The sequence below is a fragment of the Mesocricetus auratus genome, unplaced genomic scaffold (assembly GCF_017639785.1).
Source record: "Mesocricetus auratus isolate SY011 unplaced genomic scaffold, BCM_Maur_2.0 Super-Scaffold_4256, whole genome shotgun sequence".
NCBI classification, from domain to species: Eukaryota; Metazoa; Chordata; class Mammalia; order Rodentia; family Cricetidae; genus Mesocricetus; species Mesocricetus auratus.
The window spans coordinates 115,682,973-115,702,751 of NW_024429182.1; the positions used below are offsets into that span (position 1 = coordinate 115,682,973).

General features: G+C 43.7%; 1 protein-coding gene across 2 annotated transcripts in view; it reads right to left on the reverse strand.

The window, feature by feature from the left end:
• The window catches only part of Pde8a (phosphodiesterase 8A), a 153,475-nt gene that overhangs the window by 35,453 nt on the left and 98,243 nt on the right, over positions 1-19,779 (reverse strand). For both annotated transcript variants that reach the window (XM_021231672.2, XM_040729461.1), the window contains exons 4-8: positions 15,051-15,107; positions 14,160-14,214; positions 11,284-11,372; positions 5,330-5,408; positions 3,919-4,056 (exon numbers count right to left, since the gene is read on the reverse strand). In XM_021231672.2, the coding sequence (XP_021087331.1) occupies positions 3,919-4,056; positions 5,330-5,408; positions 11,284-11,372; positions 14,160-14,214; positions 15,051-15,107 (418 nt within the window). The remainder of the gene's footprint in view (positions 1-3,918; positions 4,057-5,329; positions 5,409-11,283; positions 11,373-14,159; positions 14,215-15,050; positions 15,108-19,779) is intronic.

Consider the following 19,779-nt stretch of genomic DNA (forward strand, 5'->3'; position numbering starts at 1 on the left):
TGTGATTTTAAGAGTTCACGTGCCTAGAGCCAGGGATCCTCTCAACAGGAAAGGGCATGGCTGTGGAGGAAACAGGGCACACCTTCCCTTGGGGTGATGAGGCAGCTAGGGATTTGTCATTATCAGCCAGCCAAAGTTCTGAATTCATCGGGCAAGTCACTCGAGTGCTAAGGTATGAACCCCTAAATCATCCTATTGGGGCACACTACCCAGAGGAGCCCATAATGTTCTTGGCCCTTCAGAACTCTCAGAACCCAGAGCTCTAAGATACTCAGGTAGATATTTATTAGTAGATGACATAATTCTGAAAAAAAATAATTTTTTAAAAAAGACCATGTCAAAAACAGCTAGTTCTGTCTGTAGCTAGCTAGCACTTAGCATAACAGGCCACAAACAGCTCAGTTCTGAGTCAGGCAAAGACTAAGCAGGGTTCCCAAGCAGGAAGGCAGTCTTCATCCCCACAGCCCATGAGGTCACCATGGAAACAGTGCTGAGTCTAGCAAAGGGAACGCGGGCACTGTCTTGATGTCTGTACAGTTACATGAATTTAGTCACTGAACGTGTCGTTCTGTTTGCTTGCTTGTTTGAGGTGGGTCCGTACTATGCAGCTCTGGCTGGTCTCGAACTTGCAATGACCCTCTTGCCTTGGCCTCCCAAGTGCTATGAACAATACACTTTAAATGGAGTGAACTGTATTGTGTAAGAATTCCATCTTAATAGAACTGTTAGGTTATATACAAAATAAATGCTAGATATATACTTAGCATGACCCATATTTACTAATTACAAATATAAAAAATATTTAATGATGTATCATTCAGAATTTGAATTCTGCGGAAGAAGCATACTACCTCAGGACATGGTCATTGAAATGTATGGTGGTAAGGCCGATACCTGGCGAGTTCAGTGGCCATCCTGTTTGGGGTGCAGGTGCACAGTCCTGTCCCCACAAGCTCCCCACTCCACACAGTAGGACTCATGCTTCCCTGCTGCTGTCTGGCACAAGCTACATACCAGGCTGGGCTTCCATGGCTATTGATGTAGTCCCCTTTGGCAATCATTGTCATAAAATTAAGTCATTGTCATCCAGCTGTCCTGTCCCCAGGGCTGGCACAATGCTCACCCATGGTAAACAATCAAAGAATACGTGAGGCTTTTGTTTACAGAGTGACTGAGGTCAACTGCAGAGTCTTGGCCACCAAGCTAAGCAATCTGAACACTACACAGCATGATGAAATAATGTCTTACTAGGACCACCCATGCACAGTGTGGGAGTGTGAGGAGGTCCTAGGCAGGTCAGGGGCAGACACTCAAAGCAAGGAAGTTGGCAGCGGGCGAGCGGGACTGGTGATGGAGCTGAAGGAAGCAAAAGACGCTGGGGATCAGTTTATTCAGGGATCGAGGACAAGGTAACTGTGAGGACAGCCTGTGAACAGGGACTGACCAGAAGACACACTGGGGATGCTACTCCTGGAGAGTGGCAGCAGGATACTGAGGGGCAAGAGCAAGGGTCAGAGACCAGGTAATTTGTGGAGGAGACAGAAGGAAAGGAGAGTAGGGAAATGGAGTTTGTCAGCGAGAAGGAAGAAGGATCTCAGGAAATAAGGAAGGTCAAAGAGTCCCGAGGCATCTGACAGGCATCGGAATAGCCCACATTTACCCTGCATTGAGAGAGAGACAGAGACAGAGTGGGAGTGAGACAGGGAGAGTGTTTGTGTGTCTCAGGGATGGGGCAACTAAAGAGGAAGAGTCAGTATGTCTAGACAGGGAAAAGCCAAGAAAAGCTTAGCTACCTGGAGGATGGGTGACTATAAGCCCCCTGACTGGGGAGTTACGGGGAAGATGAAAAAGGATACAAGGAGACACACATGTGAACCTAAAAACTCAAGTTAGCATCTCTATCTGCCCCAAAGAGAGCAACAGGTAGAAAAGTTTGTGGCGTGATGGGTGTCTGCAATACTCTGCTTCAACCGCTTGGGAATTTCAACTCTAGACCAGGGTTTCCAAATTGATTATTCAACCCCTAGAATATGACCTCCTGATGCCTACAGCCCTGGCCATCCAACCATTTTCTTCTCTCTTCTGCTACACTGGTCCCCTGGAGACAGTTGAGCTCTCCCTTCCCCTTCAGGGACTGGGCTAGGCAGACTGTCTACCCTCTCACCTCAGGGAACCAACAGGCTATGACAATGGGTAGAATCACCTGTTCATGCTCCCTAAAAGCTCCGAAACACCCCCACGCAACTGGCCAGACTCCTTTCAGAGACAGAGTAGCCAATAGGCCTGTGACACATGGCCTTTCTAGGATTGCTCACGATCATGTCAAGTCTCTAGAGGAGTCCCTGCTACTCAGATGTGAGGGTTTTTGCACTAGTCCCCAAAAGCATCGATCCAGATGACACACTGACCAGATGCCATGTTACTATTTGCTCTCCTCAGTAAGAGGGATCCGGCATGCCTGGCAGGGGTCCAGAGTAGTGGATATCCAACAATAAAACCACTGGTTTAAGAATGAACACACACACACACACACACACACACACACACACACACACACACACACACACACACGCCAGGCATGCTAGTAATCACCACTGGGGAAGGAAAAGCTGGTGGACCTCTTGAGTTGAGGACAGCGTGGTCTACAGATAGAGACCCTGTCTCAAAATGAAACAAACAAGCAAACAAAACCTTTGTCTCCAAGTATCACCAAACGACCAAAATGACAGAAGTGAATGGCGATGGGAAAGTCCCGAAGAGAACACGTCATCTAACACAGTGCACCAGAGCACTGAGGTCTCTTTGTCCATCTCAGCCTTTGCTCCTCTCTCTCCAGAAGACCCTCCACTCCTAGTAAGACAAACAGCACCCTGAACTTACACCTTGAAGGCAAGAGGGTTCAAACAGTGCCTAGCTAGCTCTACATCCCGAGTGTCCCTTGCACTCAACCTGTTCTTCCTGTGTTTTTCTTCTAGGTGTTGTTTATTTCCAGGCAGAGTCCCTCTACATAGCCCTGGCTGTCCTGGAACTCACTATGTAGATAGATCATGCTGGCCCCAAACTCAGAAAGATTTGCCTGCCTGTGCCTCTAGTGCTGTTAGGGTTAAAGATGAGAGCCACCACACCCAGCTTCTTCTGTGTTCCTAGTTCAAGACAATCTCTTGTTCTTGCAGCATGGGGAGAGCTCAGGAAGCAGAGCTATTCACTGTGTCTTCCAGAGGCCAAGTCGAGTGGGGTATACGCTGTGCATGGCCCCTGCCTTCTGGCACTGGGGAAGTCGAACTGCTACCACAGCCTCTGCGGCCGGCAGCACAACGGTCATAGTAACAGCCTCTTCTCATCCACACCCAGAAGCCCCGCCCCAGGGCAGTGCCCACAGGCCTGGCCGGCTGCGCCTGCCTCCTGTCTGACCCTTTAGCACCATGATCACACAACCTCTCACACTGTCAACAACGATCCCTTCTGTTTCCAGCTCTGGAAAGCGGGCTTTCTGAGGGAAATGTTCTTGTTTGGATCATCCTTCCAGGCAGAACTTAGCATGGTGCTCAGCACACAGCAGGCATCTGAAAACTGTTCAATGACTGAGGCTCAGATGAACTTGGAGGGTGTTCTACCTCACTGGAGACCCTTACCCAGAACCATGTACTAACGTCTACCACTTAAAAGATCAGTCACTAGAAATACCAACTTATTCACCCACCACTCAGATAAAAAACAATGATTTTAAGGTCAATTCCAGTGACTTTGCTTATCTGCTAATCATGTCACATTCTTGGCTTCAGTTTCTGTACCTGAAAAGTGAGAGTAACAGAGACTTCTGGGAAAAGGGTAGGGCTGAGGTCACCTGTCCACATGGTGCCAGTGAACACCCAGTCTTCCCTCTTACCTGAGGGTGATAATGGCACTACCATCACTTACCTTGCCTATGGTGATGCACGAGTTTATGGCGTCGAGCAAGTCCCCTTTCTTTTCATTTATGGGCACTTGTGCTAACTCCTTCCCTATCAATTCACCTGACTGATAACCCATCGTTGTTTCAAATGCAGGATTTGCATACTAGAAAGAGACAAAAGGAAAAAAATAAGTGAACGTAAAAGATATTTTGAAAAAATAAAGGCCTTCCACCTAAGCACTACCCTTGCTCCCCAAAAACTCAGCAGCCTGGGCTTCGTCGTGAACGTTCTGAAGCCGTGAGGACTCCAGGGCTGGGCTTCCTGCTGTGCCTCAGACTCCAGGAAGGCAGCAGGCTCTCTCCAACCTCAATGAAGACGAACCCAGGCTGCCACACCAGACTGCCCGGATGGTGCTGCAGTAAATAAAGTGCCAGGCACTGCCTTCTGGACATCTGCAAGTGCTCACCTGGAGGGGGAGAGTGAGAACAAGCCTCTCTGGATGACTCAAATGAATAATGCGGGGAAGGCAGACTACACACTAGAAGTGTTTACATAAGCGAAACGTTTGACAATACGTTTCAAATACAGCTCTAAGACATGGAAAACTGTATGAGAGTGTGAGCATATGCTGGTGATGATGATGAGACAGAAACTGACAGTGGTTTTCAAGATAGTAAGCACTTTACACACAGGAACAGGGTAATCCTCAAAACCTTATGAAACGCAGGTGGCTGCTGTTACTGTCACTCCCATGTCAGAGAAAGCAGATTCAGCTAGCTTAGGGCACTTCCCAAAGATGCGCGGCTGAGGTGGACAGAAGCCAGTGTCATCAACTCCTGGCCTGTGTTGCCTTTTAGCACCAACTCCCAAATGTTACCACCAGTGGCAATAACAAAATAATAACAAGTTAGATTCCCGGATGAAAGGAATGCTTCCCCCAAAGGCTGTGTCTTTTAGTAAAAGCCATGTTAGTGATATAGATATCCATTTGTCTCTTAAAGAGCCAGTTTGCTAATAATGGTTGTTTAGTCTGTTATTTTCTGCATTTTAACTGTTTTTAGTAAATTTTGTATAGATTTAACCTGCCTCTAAAAACAGTGAAGAAAGATGTGTGCACAGTGAAGAAAGCTTGTGTGTGGCCAGCTGGCAGCCTGTTAGAGTCTCCTGAGTAAGCAACAGTTACCACCCCAGGAAAAGGAATAAGAGAAGGTCTGCCATTTCTACATTTCTAAGTACCATAAGGAATCGTTATCTTTTCTTATCTAGAGAGTTTACTTTAAATTATGTATTTTATTGATTTTGCTCTTACAATCATCTCAGGGGGAAAAATGGCTTCTTGTACTTCAAAAAGAAAGAAAAAAATCAGACTGTAGGGCTACAATCCTAAAAATGAAAACAAAATGAAGCTATAAGCATAAATTTCCAAAATAACAAACCTGTATAATGTGGTCTTCACTTGTAATTTCAACTGCTTCTTGACTTTTCTCTAGTGCAGTGAATACTGAGTTACAAGCCCTTTATGGATAGAAACAAAAGGACTGATAAATGTATTTACATCAATCGTAATGACTAAATCTAACACAATCTCAGGGAATTATATCAGCTTACTTGAGTGTCTTGCGTCTGGCTTATAGAAGAGGTTAATGTGTGCTCAGAAAGAGGAAGGAGAAACATTAAAAAACATAAAGAAGACCTTCTATAGCCTGAGTACTTGGGATTATCGCTCGCACACCAGGATGGTCACGCACCAGTGTAGCTGTGTTACCCTGAGCCCCTAGAGTGTCAACACTAAAGAGCTTCCATAAATGAGAGGAGAGAGTCGAGATTGGTGCACGGAGCATGGAGAGGGAGGGAGCCTGCCACTTGAAGGTATTATTTTAAACAAGTTATTTTCACAGTATTGGGGGCATCTGGAATGACTGGCTTTGTTGCCTGCTTTCTTAGTCTTACTCTGTGAGCATATCCAATGCCCTTCGTGTTTGAAATGCCTTCTTAAGTATACAGGTAACAAATGCTCATTGACAAAAGTTAGAAAATATAAACAAGATAGCTTATCGCTCCAATGTAAGACTAGGATGGGCAGTAAATATTAGTGATACCCTCATACATTATTGGTAGGAATGTAAAAATTGATGCTGCTCCCATTTTGGAAAATAGTCTAGAAATTCTTCAGATGGTTAAACAAAGAATCATCAGATGATCCAGCTATGCCTACTCTTGACTATATACCTAGTAAAAATAAAAGTATCTGTTGACACAAAAACTTGTATATAACAGTTGGCAAGTACAAACAGCTCAAATGTCCACCAGTGAAGAATGACTAAGTAAAATGTTATACACACATATGCTGGAATATTATAGCTCTACCTTGAAAACATTATATTTAAATGCAACAAGTCAATTACAGAGGATTATATACTGTGTGATTTCCATTTATACAAAATGTCTAAAACAGGCAAATCCAGACACAGAAAGTAAAATAAGGGTGTGGACCCAGGGTTAATGAAAATATTCTAGAATTGTGGTGATGAGTGCATAACTCTGGGGAATATAATAAGCATCACTATGTACCTTAAATAGATAAATGATAGGGCACATGAAATATATCTCAATAAAGCTGTTCAAAAATAAATGAGATAAGAACGTCCGACACCCCAATGCTTAGACATATTGGCACTGGGTTCTTTTATGAACATATAGGTCAACATATTTATAAAAAGGTAATCATTCTTACAGTTTTACCATCTCCTTTTCTTGCTGAACACATATCAATAATTACAGTTCTCCATCAGCACATTTAATCACCATATAAGGTTACACCAAGACATATTCAACAAACCCCCATCGTGAGGCACCCAGGCTGCTTCCAGGCTTTTGTCTTAGATATGCACCCCTCCCCCATGGCCAGAAGGCCCTGTGGCCTCACCAGACTAAAACACAGGTAACTGCCTGCTCATGCACAAAGCACAGAGACAGTAACTGTAAACTTTAAAAGCGTCTGTGCTTTTCACATTGTTCCTGCTCAATAGAGCTGTTACTTAACAACAGAATGAGGTCTGTGCGATGACTCTGCTGTTCCGCCGGACAATCTGAGTATGATCTCCAGGGCTCACGTGGTTAGTAGAAGGACCGAATCCCTCCACAGAGACACTGTGTGCCCACACCTATGTACTCAAACCCACAAAATAAATAAGTATTCATTCAAAAACACAAATTAGGAACAAGAGGCTGGAGAGGTGCTCAGTGGGTAAGAGCATCCACTGCTCTTACTGAGGACCTGCGTGTGGTTCCCAGTGCTACATCAGACAGCTCACAGCAGCCTGGAATGGCAGTTCTATGGGATCTCACACCCTCCTCTCAACTCAGAGGACACCTGCATTCATGCACAATGTCCCCACGACACACGCATATACGCCTAAATTATGGGACCAGAGAGATGGCTTAACAATTATAATCATGTCAGTACAATCGGTTTAATTCCCAACACTCATGTCTGACAGCTCCAGGAAATCTGATGCCTCTGGCTTCCACAAGCACCTGTACAATATCCCTTTTCCCCCAATGTACATAATTAAAAATAAAAATAAAACCCTAAAAAACAAAAGAATGGTTGGTGAGATAGCTCAGTGGGCAAAAAGTACTTGGGAAACAGAAACAGGCAGAGATCTACCAGGCCAACCTGATCTACATAGTGAGTTCCAGGCCAGCCAAGGCCAAGAAGTGAGACCCTGTCTAGAAATCAGTCAACCACAAACACAAAGAGGAGCTCCCACCTGTGACAGAAGCAGCACAGAGAACACAGACCTGCAAGAAAGCCCATTGGGATTCCCCTTTCTCCTTCAATCAGAGCAGAACTGATAAATGGCAAATGATATACTCCTTTTTTACTTCTTTGATTTCTAGCTTGGCTGAACTTCTTTTCATGTCTTATGTCTGGTGGATTCCCTGAGCATATCTTTCAATGACTTTTTTTTAAACCAGAGTATTTCACTATTTGATTCATCAAAACTTCTTACTGAGGGCACTAACCTAATGCCCACTGGATATGCAACACATAAATGTTCCATTCAGCCAGGCGGTGGTGGCATACGCCTTTAATTCCAGCACTCAGGAGGTAGGGGCATGTGAATCTCTGTGAGTTGAGGTCAGCCTGGTCTACAAAGCTACACAGAGAAACCCTGTCTCAAAAAAAAACAAAAAACAAAAAACAAAAAAAATGTTTCCATTCATCATCCAATCAAATATTTTGCTTATTTTTGAGCATTTACATGGCTCTACATTTAAGCTTTTAGTTTACTGGTGGTTATTTGGGGTAGGGAGGGAAAGTGGGGTACATTAATTTCTTTTCCAGTTAATTGAGTGGTTGTCACGGTCCCAGTCACTGAAAAGCTCACTTTTTTTGCATTGATTTCAACAGCCACGTTGATCAGGTCCTAGGCTTTAAGTACACTCGGGCCTGTTTCTATACTTAACATTTTAGCTTGCGACTTAGTAGTGATGAGGCTGCTTTTTTTTCCTAGAAACCTTATTTAATCAGTATTTCAAATCCAAGAAATTATCTCTTCCTATGACAAATAGTTATTTTAGTGCTTAAGAACATTTAATGACGGTTTTTTCACTCGCAATGTGAGATGGCTTTTATTGGCATTTAACTTAACATGGTCTCTGGTAAACTTGGAAATAAATCTTTGTACATGTCTATAAAATATTTTATAACTTCGGTTAATTGAGTGGGGGAGATCTACCTTAAATCTGAGCAAAACCATTTGACTGGATTTGGCTCTAGAATGTGTACGAAGGACAAACCAAGCCACACATGTCTTCATCTCTCCATGTCGCCCGACTCTAGATGCAATAAATGCAACCATCACCCTTCATGGTTGTGCCCATGCCTTCCCCATCAGGATGTACTGTCTTCTCAAAATACGTGCCAGAATTCCTTCCTAAGTTGCTTTGCTTAGGTATATTGTCCAAACAATGATGAAGGTAATTGATGCACACTTTAGAGAAGTTAATTTGAGCATGTCACTCTTCTGTCATATTCCTCTGGTGGAGAGCTGTCATCTGCATCCTTTTATCTCAGCCTGTAGAGTGGGACACAACCAAGTTTCCTCATCTGCTTTCTCTCACCCACCAAACTAAATATTTGTTATAGGAGATCCTACAAAGAATTCCTGGGATTATCTGGAATGATCAAGGGAAGTTTAGGGCATAATGGGCTTGAAACAAAGCACATTAGAGTAAATGGGAGTTTTTGAAAAGCAAAATAAAAATATACGACAAGGCTGCTTCTTACAGCATTCTCGTGCCTGGTAGAACGGGTTTCCCTCTACTCCACTGCCTCTAGTCCCACATTTCCCTTCCCCTTCATGTTTTTTCTCCATTGGCTGTCAGCTGGAACAAGGTATGATGGGATGTGAGAAAGGGTGGTACAGCATTAGACAGATCCAGGACATCTGGGAGTCTGGACTTCACCTTGAGCTTAGTGGATATTGCAAGACAGAGACACAAATGAGAGTCACACGTTATTTCAGGGTGAGAGACAGGCAAGAGGAAGTCAGGGCTAAGGGTAGGGAGACTGACTCACGGATTCAATAATCCAGGCAAAAGACCTTACTCTAAGAATAAGTGAAGACAAAAATACGGGAACGGAGGCCAGAGAAACCCATGAGGCAGGAGTGATAGGATGCAGCGAGGAACAAGATTCAGGAGTGGGTAGAGGAGACCCAGGGGTTTCGATGCAGGGCTGTATGCTGACACTACTATGCTGACACTACTATGCTCACTATGCTAAGGCACCGAGGAGGAAAGTTTGAAGTTAGTTCACTTTCACCTACAGTATTAGATATGTAAATACAGGCCAAGTGCTGCGGGCACACGCCTTTGATCCAGCACTCAGGAGGCAGAGGGAGGCAGGTAGATTTCTGAGTTCTGTGGTACACAGTGAGACTCTGCCTCAAAGCAAACATGTAAATACATGTGAGTGACAAACAGATGAATGAACCACAGTCAGCTACTTTCGAGCTCTTAGCTGAGTCAGGTAACTTCTCAGAGCTCACTTTAAAAGTCATTCTGCCTATGGAGTGCTTTTCTTCCCTGCATATGGAGCCTGGTACTGATTCCTCCAAACTCTAACACTCTCTATAGCTTTCCACCTGCCTCAGGTATATACATAGAGAACATCAGCCTCCTCTCCTTGATCTCTGATAAAGAAAATACTAAATAGTTGGACACAGAAGGAATACCAAATAAAAAGAATGGCTGGTTTTGTTTTCCATCTGTGAACCTGGTAGTATTTTAAAACTTTTTCTTATTTTCTCTACAAATATACAGGCTTCTTCTTGAAAAAAATCTCAGCGGCACATGGTGGAACAGGCCTATAATCCAAGCACCCAGGATGCTAAAGAATGGGGGTTCCAAGTTCAAGTCTACATTGGGGATTATAGTAAGACCCTGTCTCAAAACAAAAGAAATTCTTCATCAAAAACAAATTATAGCCAAACATGGCTCATGACTGTAATCCCAGCAGTTGGGAGACAGGAGGATCAGGAGATCAAGGTCAACCCTGGCTACACAGTAAGTTCCTATACCTCAAAAGATCCTGTCTCAAACAAAAAGAATTAATGACAAAATTGGTATTGTAGAGTAGGAGAAAGTATCAGTTGCCAGAGAAAAATGGCAATATATTGGGTATGGTATAGTTAAAGTATTTACCCCTTAGAACACAAAACAGAAAATCCAGTATGTATGATTTTTTTCTTACCTTTTTTCTCATTCACTACTGCTTTGAGGCCTCAGGTTTTAACGGGAGTCATTTAAACTCTGCTTAGTAACATGACCACTCATTAGACTCCCGAAAGGCTACTGTTGTGGGATATTCCTTTATACCGTGAAGGAATGTCACTATGATTGGTTTCATAAAAAGCTAAATGGCCAAGAGGCAGGCAGGATTTTCGGGGCAGAGACAATGCTGAGAAGAAGAAAGAGGAGAAGCCAGACAGAAGCAGAACAAGTCAGACACACAAAATGGGACAGAGATAAAAGGCTATGTGGTAGAACATAAATTAATAAAAAATATGGGTTAGTTTAAGCTATAAGAGCTAGTTAGAACAAACCTAAGCCATAGACTGAGCTTTCATAATTAATAAGAAGTCTCCGTGTCATTTATTTGGGAGCTGGCTAGCGGGACAGAGAACAACCAGCTACACAGTCTGCCTGAGATGCATTGGCGGCCGACTATCTATCCATCATATCTTTTGCATGGTAAACACTTTCCTGACAGCCAACTCACACCTATCCTGCTTTAACTGGTATCAGGTATGGCCAAAAGACCTTTGCTTGCAAGTTTTCCTTGGGGTCCAGAGGGCTTTTTTAGCAGGGACAGAATTACCTGAGTTTCAGTTGTGATCGCACCTCTCCAAACGCCAACTGGAGTAGTTCATTGTAACAGGCCATGATGTTGGGGTTTTCTATATACCTCTATAAACAGAAAGGGGAGCTTTGTAGATAAAGACGAACCTTTGACGTATGCCACAAAAGAAATGCTAAACAAACCTTTCAATTTGGTTACTTTGTAATCATTAATGTACAGCAGAAGATGAGAGATGAAATTTAAATGTACCAAATTACCTTTAAAAATAGAAATACTAAGATTCTCTGTTCATCTCCATGTCGCTTATAAAGCTAAAGTGAGACTGTGTAGAAAGTAAATTTATTAACCTAAGTCTTTATATTGGGTTTTTAAGTAGTTTCTGAAATAGTATTTTGTCCTCAAAGCCAGCAAGCTCCCTGCACATAAAGCACACTTGCACTTCTACTCACACCTGTGGCTCAAAGGGAGAAATCCTACTTGGGACACACTGTCCACCAACTGCCAAAGAGGCTGATCAGTGATCATTCTGTTGAAGCAAGGAACCAAGAGAAGACATGGTTTTGTCCAGCATCTCTTGCTGCTATGGACACTAAGTATTATGTATGACAATCTTTACAACATGGAAATGTCCCACAAAAAAAGCAAATAGCATAGTTACAAGAAAATGGACTAAATAAATTTCATGATGGCATCTTAGATGCCACTATATTGTCACATACAGTAGTTTCAGGGTATCTGCAGAGATTGCACAACTCCCTTATATAAAATGACATAGTGTTTACATATAAATGATGCTATCTCCCTGTATACTTTAGTGACCTCTAGAATATTTATACTACACCAAACACAGATAAATGCTAAATGCTTTATAAGCATGTATTATACTGTATTATGTTGGGACCAACAACAAGAAAAATCTATACATGTTCACATGTAGAAAGTCCTTTCCTGAATACTATGGGTCTACAATAGGAAGAGTCTACTGATACAGAATTGCCTAACGGGGACTGATGGCTAGAGGCCCAACTGTAGCTTCATTAAGACAGAAAACACAGCCGGGCGTTGGTGGCACACACCTTTAATCCCAGCACTCAGGAGGCAGAGGCAGGCGGATCTCGGTGAGTTCAAGGCCAGGCTGGACTGACAGCCTCCAAAACAATACAGAGAAACCTTGTCTCGTAAAACCAAAAAAAAAAAAAAAAAAAAAAAAAAAAAAAGACAGAAAACACTTATGAACATTGACTCACCCCAGTTTCCGAGAAAAGTTCTTCACTCTTACCTGCACAATAAATGTATAGCAACTCTGACTGAGGAGAAAGTGGAGGCCTAAGAGGCAGTGCCTTGGCAGACCACTATCTACCTAACCCAGCCAGATCAATATGGGACATGGGCTGCTTGAGGAGGTCCCTCTACTACCAAAGTGATGGTAGGTATCCATGGTCCGTGTCTGGTCTGAGTGACAAGCAATCTAGGTTTCTCTGGACATGCCAGGCTTAAGCTTTAAAAGCTGTATGGTCCTAATGAGACACTCACTCTTCCTGAGCTTGTCTCCTCACTTATAAATAAGAGACATAATGCTGCTCCTACCATCCACTAAAGACCGCCATAAGGACAGAGAAGGCAGGAGGAAGCATTGTGTACAAACTGTTGTAGGAATGAAAAGATCAGGTAGCGGGGCCTAGAGAATTGGTTCCGTGGTTAGGAGCACCGGCTGAGCTTCCAGAGGACCGAATTTTATTTTCCAACAACTATATAGTAGCTAACAACCACCTCTAAGTCTAGTTCCAGGGGACTCTGACACCCCCTTTCTGCTCTGCTGGTACCACGTATGCCTATAGTACACAGACACACATGCAGGCAAAACACCAGTAACACATAGATTTAAAAAAATGTTTAAAAAGCAAAGCAAAGCAGGGAAGAGACAAGGACTGAGGCCAGAGGCATGATGGGTCTGCATGCTTATAGGCCCTTCTCACTCAGAGGTCTGAGATGACTTTCTTTCTAGCTCTCACCTCCTGACGGGGATGCAGAGCACTGGACCATCTGCCCATAGCAGTCAGGACTCCAGGGAATACTCATGATGGCTGCACATACTAGCCAGGGACAGCTAGGAGTTATTTCTGAGTACAATGCTTATGCCACTCCTTCAGACGGGGTGGTCCTTGAAGCAGACAAACCGACTGCTCTGCAAGTGAGATCTTAGGATAAAGTAAGAATCATGTCTGTTTGTCCATGTCAATAAACAGCCTCCCATGTAGCCAGAGTTTTCAATGGATAAAAATTTTACATATCTACCAAATTATTTTTACCCTCAATGTGCTAGGGTCACAGTGTGTACCCCTGCACCCACATATTTCCTCAAATGCCTTTTGATTTTGTTTGTGTCTCAGTGTTAAGGACCAAACCCAGGGGCTTCTACATCCTAAGCAAGTATTCTTCCACTCCACTATGTCCCGACCCTTGGCCTCATCTACAGTCAGCTGACTAAAATCCTGAGAGGCCTTTTGGTCTTAGAGAAGCCAACAGAATAAAGGTAGAAGCAGAGGGAGGAGGAGCCAGTGCGTGCATGGGTTTCCTCATTCCCAGTGTCACTGAGCTGACTTCAGAGATGCCAATTTCGCACGAAGGCACTGTAAAACCACATTCTTTGATAGAACTCGTAAATGAGTGTATCAGTATAGGACATTTAATCATATTTGGATGACTTTGGGCAGGCATAGTTTTGAGACAAAGGATATGAGGTATTACAGATTGGCAGATTACAAAGCCAAAAGAAACACAGAACAGAAACATTTTTTTCCTTCAAAATAATTTAAAATTTTGCTGGGCACCAAATTGTGGTAAAAATTTCTCACACTGAATTATACTTGTACAACTAAGAAGTAGGTACATACCCTTGTGAAGCCAGCAGCAATGAAGGGCATTAAAGACACCTCCTCTTTGTCCCCCCTTCAAAGGAAGATGGTAAGGTTAGGTAGTATTCACTAACTTACGTAATCTTCAATGGTCACACAGCAAGTACCTTCAAATGAATTAGTAAATGCATATGAAATTGACAAGCCTTTCCTGTTTCAATGTCATCTTGAGCCTTCTGGCAAGGTATTATTGTAATTTGTTTGGGGCAATAGGGGTTTGCTGTGTTACTCAGGCTGGCCTCAAACTCCTAAGCTCAAGCGATCAATTCTTTTTCCTGGACCTCCTGAGTACTGGGCTCCAGGTACCTGGCACTGCACCAGGTATTTTAATACTTCAAATATGAAGGTTATATTAACAACTGAATAGTGTCCAGGCATCTACTTAATATATAAACGTATATATATTTAAATTATTAAGTTCTCTTATCTTCTACTTCTAGAAGATTAAATGGCACAGAGGCATCTCTGTCTTTACTGATATAAACAGCATTTATTTATTTAATATTTGCTCTCCTCCTTGTATGTCCTCTCCTCCTTGCTCTAACTTGAGAAGATGCCCTGCATTTGGATGTCACCCAGATCCTCACAGATACCCAAACTAAAGGCCCTAGGAAGACACACATGAAAACCTTCACCCTAAGAGAATGGGATTTTCTTATAGTCGGCCTGGAAAGAGCAGTTCAAAGTCAGAACAGTAAACCCAAGGGGGCAGAGCTCCCTCCCTGAGGTCAAGCAAAGAAAAATAAAATGCTAAGGGGTAAAGAGGGCCAGACTTCAAAGGGTTCTCCAGTCACAAGCAAGCCCTTTATTTTATCATATGTTAATAACATTACATTGACACCTGAATTTCAACATTAAAAAAAGGTTTACCTGCGAACTACACCAACAATAACTGTGTTTTCTGAGAGTTTTGATGATCTGATAGACCTTTAAAAAACAAAAAGTTAAATATAAATATACTTTCTTAGCTTTAGTTGTACAGTTACAGTTGGGGAGGGAAACGAGAGGGGAAGAGCTCCCTTCACATTCTGGACCCACCGTGGCTACTGGATCTTCCCTTGGTGATAAACTCCTCATCAGTGGACTGTGATAGCCATGGCAATTATCATGTGCAAATGAAACAGCTAAGGTGACATACTTCACGCATGTACCTAGGTTAGTGGGGGGGGGGCATCCCTGACACTGTGCTTACATGAAAGGGGCCACAATGACTTGTCTCTTCCAGTGGAAGGAAATGCAAGTGTTTGAGCATCTCCACAGGCTCCCGCCTATGTAGACTATGGGGATCGGGACAACCAGGAGCCAGCTTGTCACTGCATTTTAAGCAGCACAAAGAATAAACAATTCTGAGATAAACTGTAGGCAAAAGTCACACCACCACAAATCAAAGACTAGGAAATACAAGAGACTTTATCAGTCACAATGAAAAGTCATACCTGTGGTCAAAGGTTAAGGTGGTGGTTTAGTGGGGAAACGTAGAAGACACTGCTCCACTGACAATACCCAAGGAGTGTGAGGCCCTCCACCCAACAGGAACACAAGCCTTAGGGGAAGCAGCTATATGGACCATGCATGAGTGATGACAATATAGCCAAGAGGTCAGAGGGAAGACACACACGAGATGCGGAGTAGCCCAGAAAGGAAAGGAACACTCTGCTGGAGGTGTACAGCAGCTCTGAACTCAGCTTCCACGAGAAGGTGGAGCTGTCTGAGAAGAACCAGCTACTGGAGGAAGAGGGGCTGTAGACGGGAGTGGCCTTATGTAGACTATCCTAGTCTATACAAGGGAGAGCTATGCTAGCCTCTTGGAGGTCCAGAGAGTAGCCAAAACGGACCACGTGACTTAAGCTCTATTAGCAAAATAAATAAACAGAGACACTTCTGAATCACAGAACACAAAAGTGATTTGAGTGGCCAATTCCCAATTCCCCCAGAGATGGTACATAACACAACTACTCTAGATCTCTATGAGAGAATTATCATATACAGGGGGTGCCTTGGTCCTGGCAGACTTTTCTGTAAAGAGTCAGAGAGTAACTATTTTAAGACTTAAATATCCATGTGGATTCTATCCCAATTACCTACTGGTGATGATTTACTTTAATTGTCAACTTGACACAACCCATAATATCCTGGAAACAGTCTCACTGAGGGATTGTTGGCACTGTGTTGGCCTACAGACATGTCTGTAGGGGATTGTCTTACTTAAGTCACCTGATGTGGAAGATCAGCCCACTGTGAGTAGCACCATTCCCTAGGCAGGAAGTCCTGAACTGTGTCAAGAGTGGAGAAACTGTGCTGAGCACAATGCAAGCAAGTGAGCATGCATGTGTGCACACATTTCTCTCGGCTTCTGACTGCAGATGTAATATATCTAGCTGCCTCACATTCCTGTCACCTCTGCTTTCCCACAGTGACAGACCATAACACGAAATTATGAACTAAAATAAACCTTTCTCCTCTAAGTCACTATTTGTCAGGATATTTTATCACAGCAACAGAAATGAAACCAAAACATCATCACTACCCTTGGAGCACAAATGTGGTCACAGAATAGGCAAAATCTTTATCCTTTGCTCACCCTTACCTTGGAGCATGCAGACTGTAGGTTCCTGTGGATCTGAGGCTGAGAAAGGTTTAGGGTCTAAGGACAGACACAGAGTGATCCTCAAGGAGAGCTGCTTAGGAACGAAAAGCAGCACCAGGGCCCAGCTAATCTCTCTCATGGGCCCATAGCTCACCTCCCCACTCACCTGCCCTCTTCCCCATAGGAGCCAATCCAGAGGCCCTGCAGAGCTCTACTGGAAAAGACTTCCCAGACAGGGCTTGCTGGCTAGGTGTCCAACTCTGGTCTCCCTGCCCAGGGAAGAGCAGACTCAGTTTCTGGAGAGAAAGGCCAGCGGAGGATCACCCAAGCCTAGAAGGGTCATCGGTATAGCAGACCCTCATCTGCACATGGCCAGTGTGCTCTGGGAACTAATACTCACGCTGATTCTAATCTCCAGTGCTGAGGAAGGAGCATGGACTTGTGAATGCTGTTCCTGTGACTTTAAGGACACTGCATCTGCTCCTACATGTTTCCACCTCGCCTTTCATCATAAAAGGGATGGAGAATGAAGATGTGGGGGGAGCTATGCTTCCAGCCAGCCACTTCAAATAAGTTCTTAGTATTTTAGCAGTGATATAGTGGCAAGCAGGCAACTGTGAGAGTGATTATGCACTTGACTTTCTCTAATGAAAGGGACCACTGGCTAGAAATGGGAATGTCAGGAACAGAACCTGGCATAACAAACAATAGCCTAAAACCTTTGCTTTAGGATTCATGGAACTATGAAAGAAATGACTTGGCACAGTCAAAATACACATATGGACACTAGGAAGGCAGATTTCAAAGTCATGTGACTATAAAGACCAAGCAAACAGGGCTCTCAGAACTGTACTACCTTTGAATGCACATGATATAAAGCCCTACAGAACCGTGGTGTGTGTGTGAATACATATATATGTACGTTATAATATTCCTGTTTCCCACATGAAAGATATACAGAGAGACAGTTCAGAACTGTCATGGCACCCTGCATGACCAGGAATCTGAATTTTTCACTGTGTATTTCCCTATTATCTAACCAAGATTTCTTCTTTGTGGTCTAAGATTAAGTGAATATTAGGTATAATGTACACAATTCTAAATATGAGGAAAAACAGCATGCTCTCTCACATCAAGGATACTTTCCAGAAGATGCATAATTTTCAGTGGATAGCTGCAAGAAAAGCTAAAGAATGCAATGCACTTCTTAGGTGGTTACAGACCCTGTAGAGGATTTATTAGGTAAAGAACCAGAAATGTGTATCCGAGAAACAAAGAGTCTCTAGTCACATGAAACAACGCCAAATGATTCTGATGATGGCCTCAGCATTAACACTGAAAACAGATTACCTGGTGAAGGCTCACTGTAAGGACATAACAGAGTCTGTAAAGAGTTGCACACAGGTCTGTTCTACCTTGCTATGCCCTCTGTCATGGAGTGAGCTCCAGGTTAAAAAGAGGAGAACACAGTGGTGAAAGGGATCTTCAGACCAAGGTGAATCGAGAGATTGTATGAATGTGCCTGACTCTCTCAGTTCTCCTTTTCTGAGGGAGGTGCATGTGTCTATACTTGTGGGGTGTGTGCAGGCCCAGGCTGAGGTTGGCAGTCATTCTCAACCATTCCCCACCTTATTCACTGAGACAAGGTCTCTCTGTTGAACCTGGAGCTCACTGTTTTAGGCCCTCTGAGGCTGAACTCCAGCGGGGCCATGCACACCTGGCATTTACATGGTTTTGGGGACCTGAACTCTGGTTCTCACGCTCGCACAGTAAGCTCTGTACCTGCTAAGTTCAGGCTTGCTCTGTATGTATGTGGACTTAATCTGCTACAGCATGTCCAGTTTCTATCCAGGGCTTTCCTCTATCTCCCTTCTGTTATACAACTGTGCTCCTGTAGCACCAAGGAGTATTTCTTACCTCTTCTGAGTACCCCAAACTTACATCTTCTAAAATGTTCTGCAGTTTCTCACAAAAGAATAGTTAGAGTTAGGGAGATGGCTCAGTTGGAAAAATGCTAACCTCAAAAAAAAAAAAAAAGAGTAGCTAAGCTCAGACCTTCAGCACCCATGTAAAAGCCAGGAGTGCATGTCTGTAGCTCCAGTGCTTGGGGCAGGAGGAGTACGGAGTTCAATGGCCAGCTCTAGGCTCAGTGAGAGACCGTCTTAAAAAATAAGGTAGACAATGACTAAGTACGATCCCCATGTCAAACTCCAGCCCCCGCATGCATGCACACCTTCACATAGAAGCATGTCCACGCAACACCCCCTACACACACTTTTCTCCCCTCAGTCATTAGTGCTATTGTTTCCTTGCCATTATGCTGAGGCAACTCTTACAACCTGCCACACACCCTTCTTTATCCTGTCACTCACTCTTCAATGGAAGTTATTTCTCTCCAGGCTGCTGACACAGAGCCATCAGTTTTCTTAGCTTGCAGAGGGCATCTGGCCTGCTCTTTCTAGCTCTCAAACCAAACCCGGAAATCAATCGTGGTTTGCTGTTCTGCAACTGCACCATGTGAAACACTGTTTCAGTCTGCTTGTTTTCTTGTATTCCTTCTCTCCCTTCTTAGAGCATAGTGGGAAAACCACAGCTGACCAGCATGCCTTGGGTTTCTAGGCAGCTGAGGAATATAAGGACCCAAGGAACATCAGAAACTGGAACCCAAGCCCTTGGCAAGGTCACAGAAGCCCCACCACTCACCAGGGCAAAGCCATCTGTTTCTATGATAAATACAACTCAGCATCCCAGGATTAGCAGACAGCAATGGGACAGAATCAAAGCCCCTTCTCACCACCTTCCTTGATTGGCACTTGAGCTGTGGAGACTAGCGCATGCTGGGCACAGCTTAGAAATAGCTCTTGACTAGTCCCTACAGTGTAGCAGAGACAGTTAGAGGCTCACTATGCAGCTTAGACTGGCCTCAAAACTCTGATCGTCTGCCTCTATCTTCTAAGTAGAGGATTAGAGGCATGCCCAGTGTCTTAACTACCCAGAGGAGAGTAAGAGATG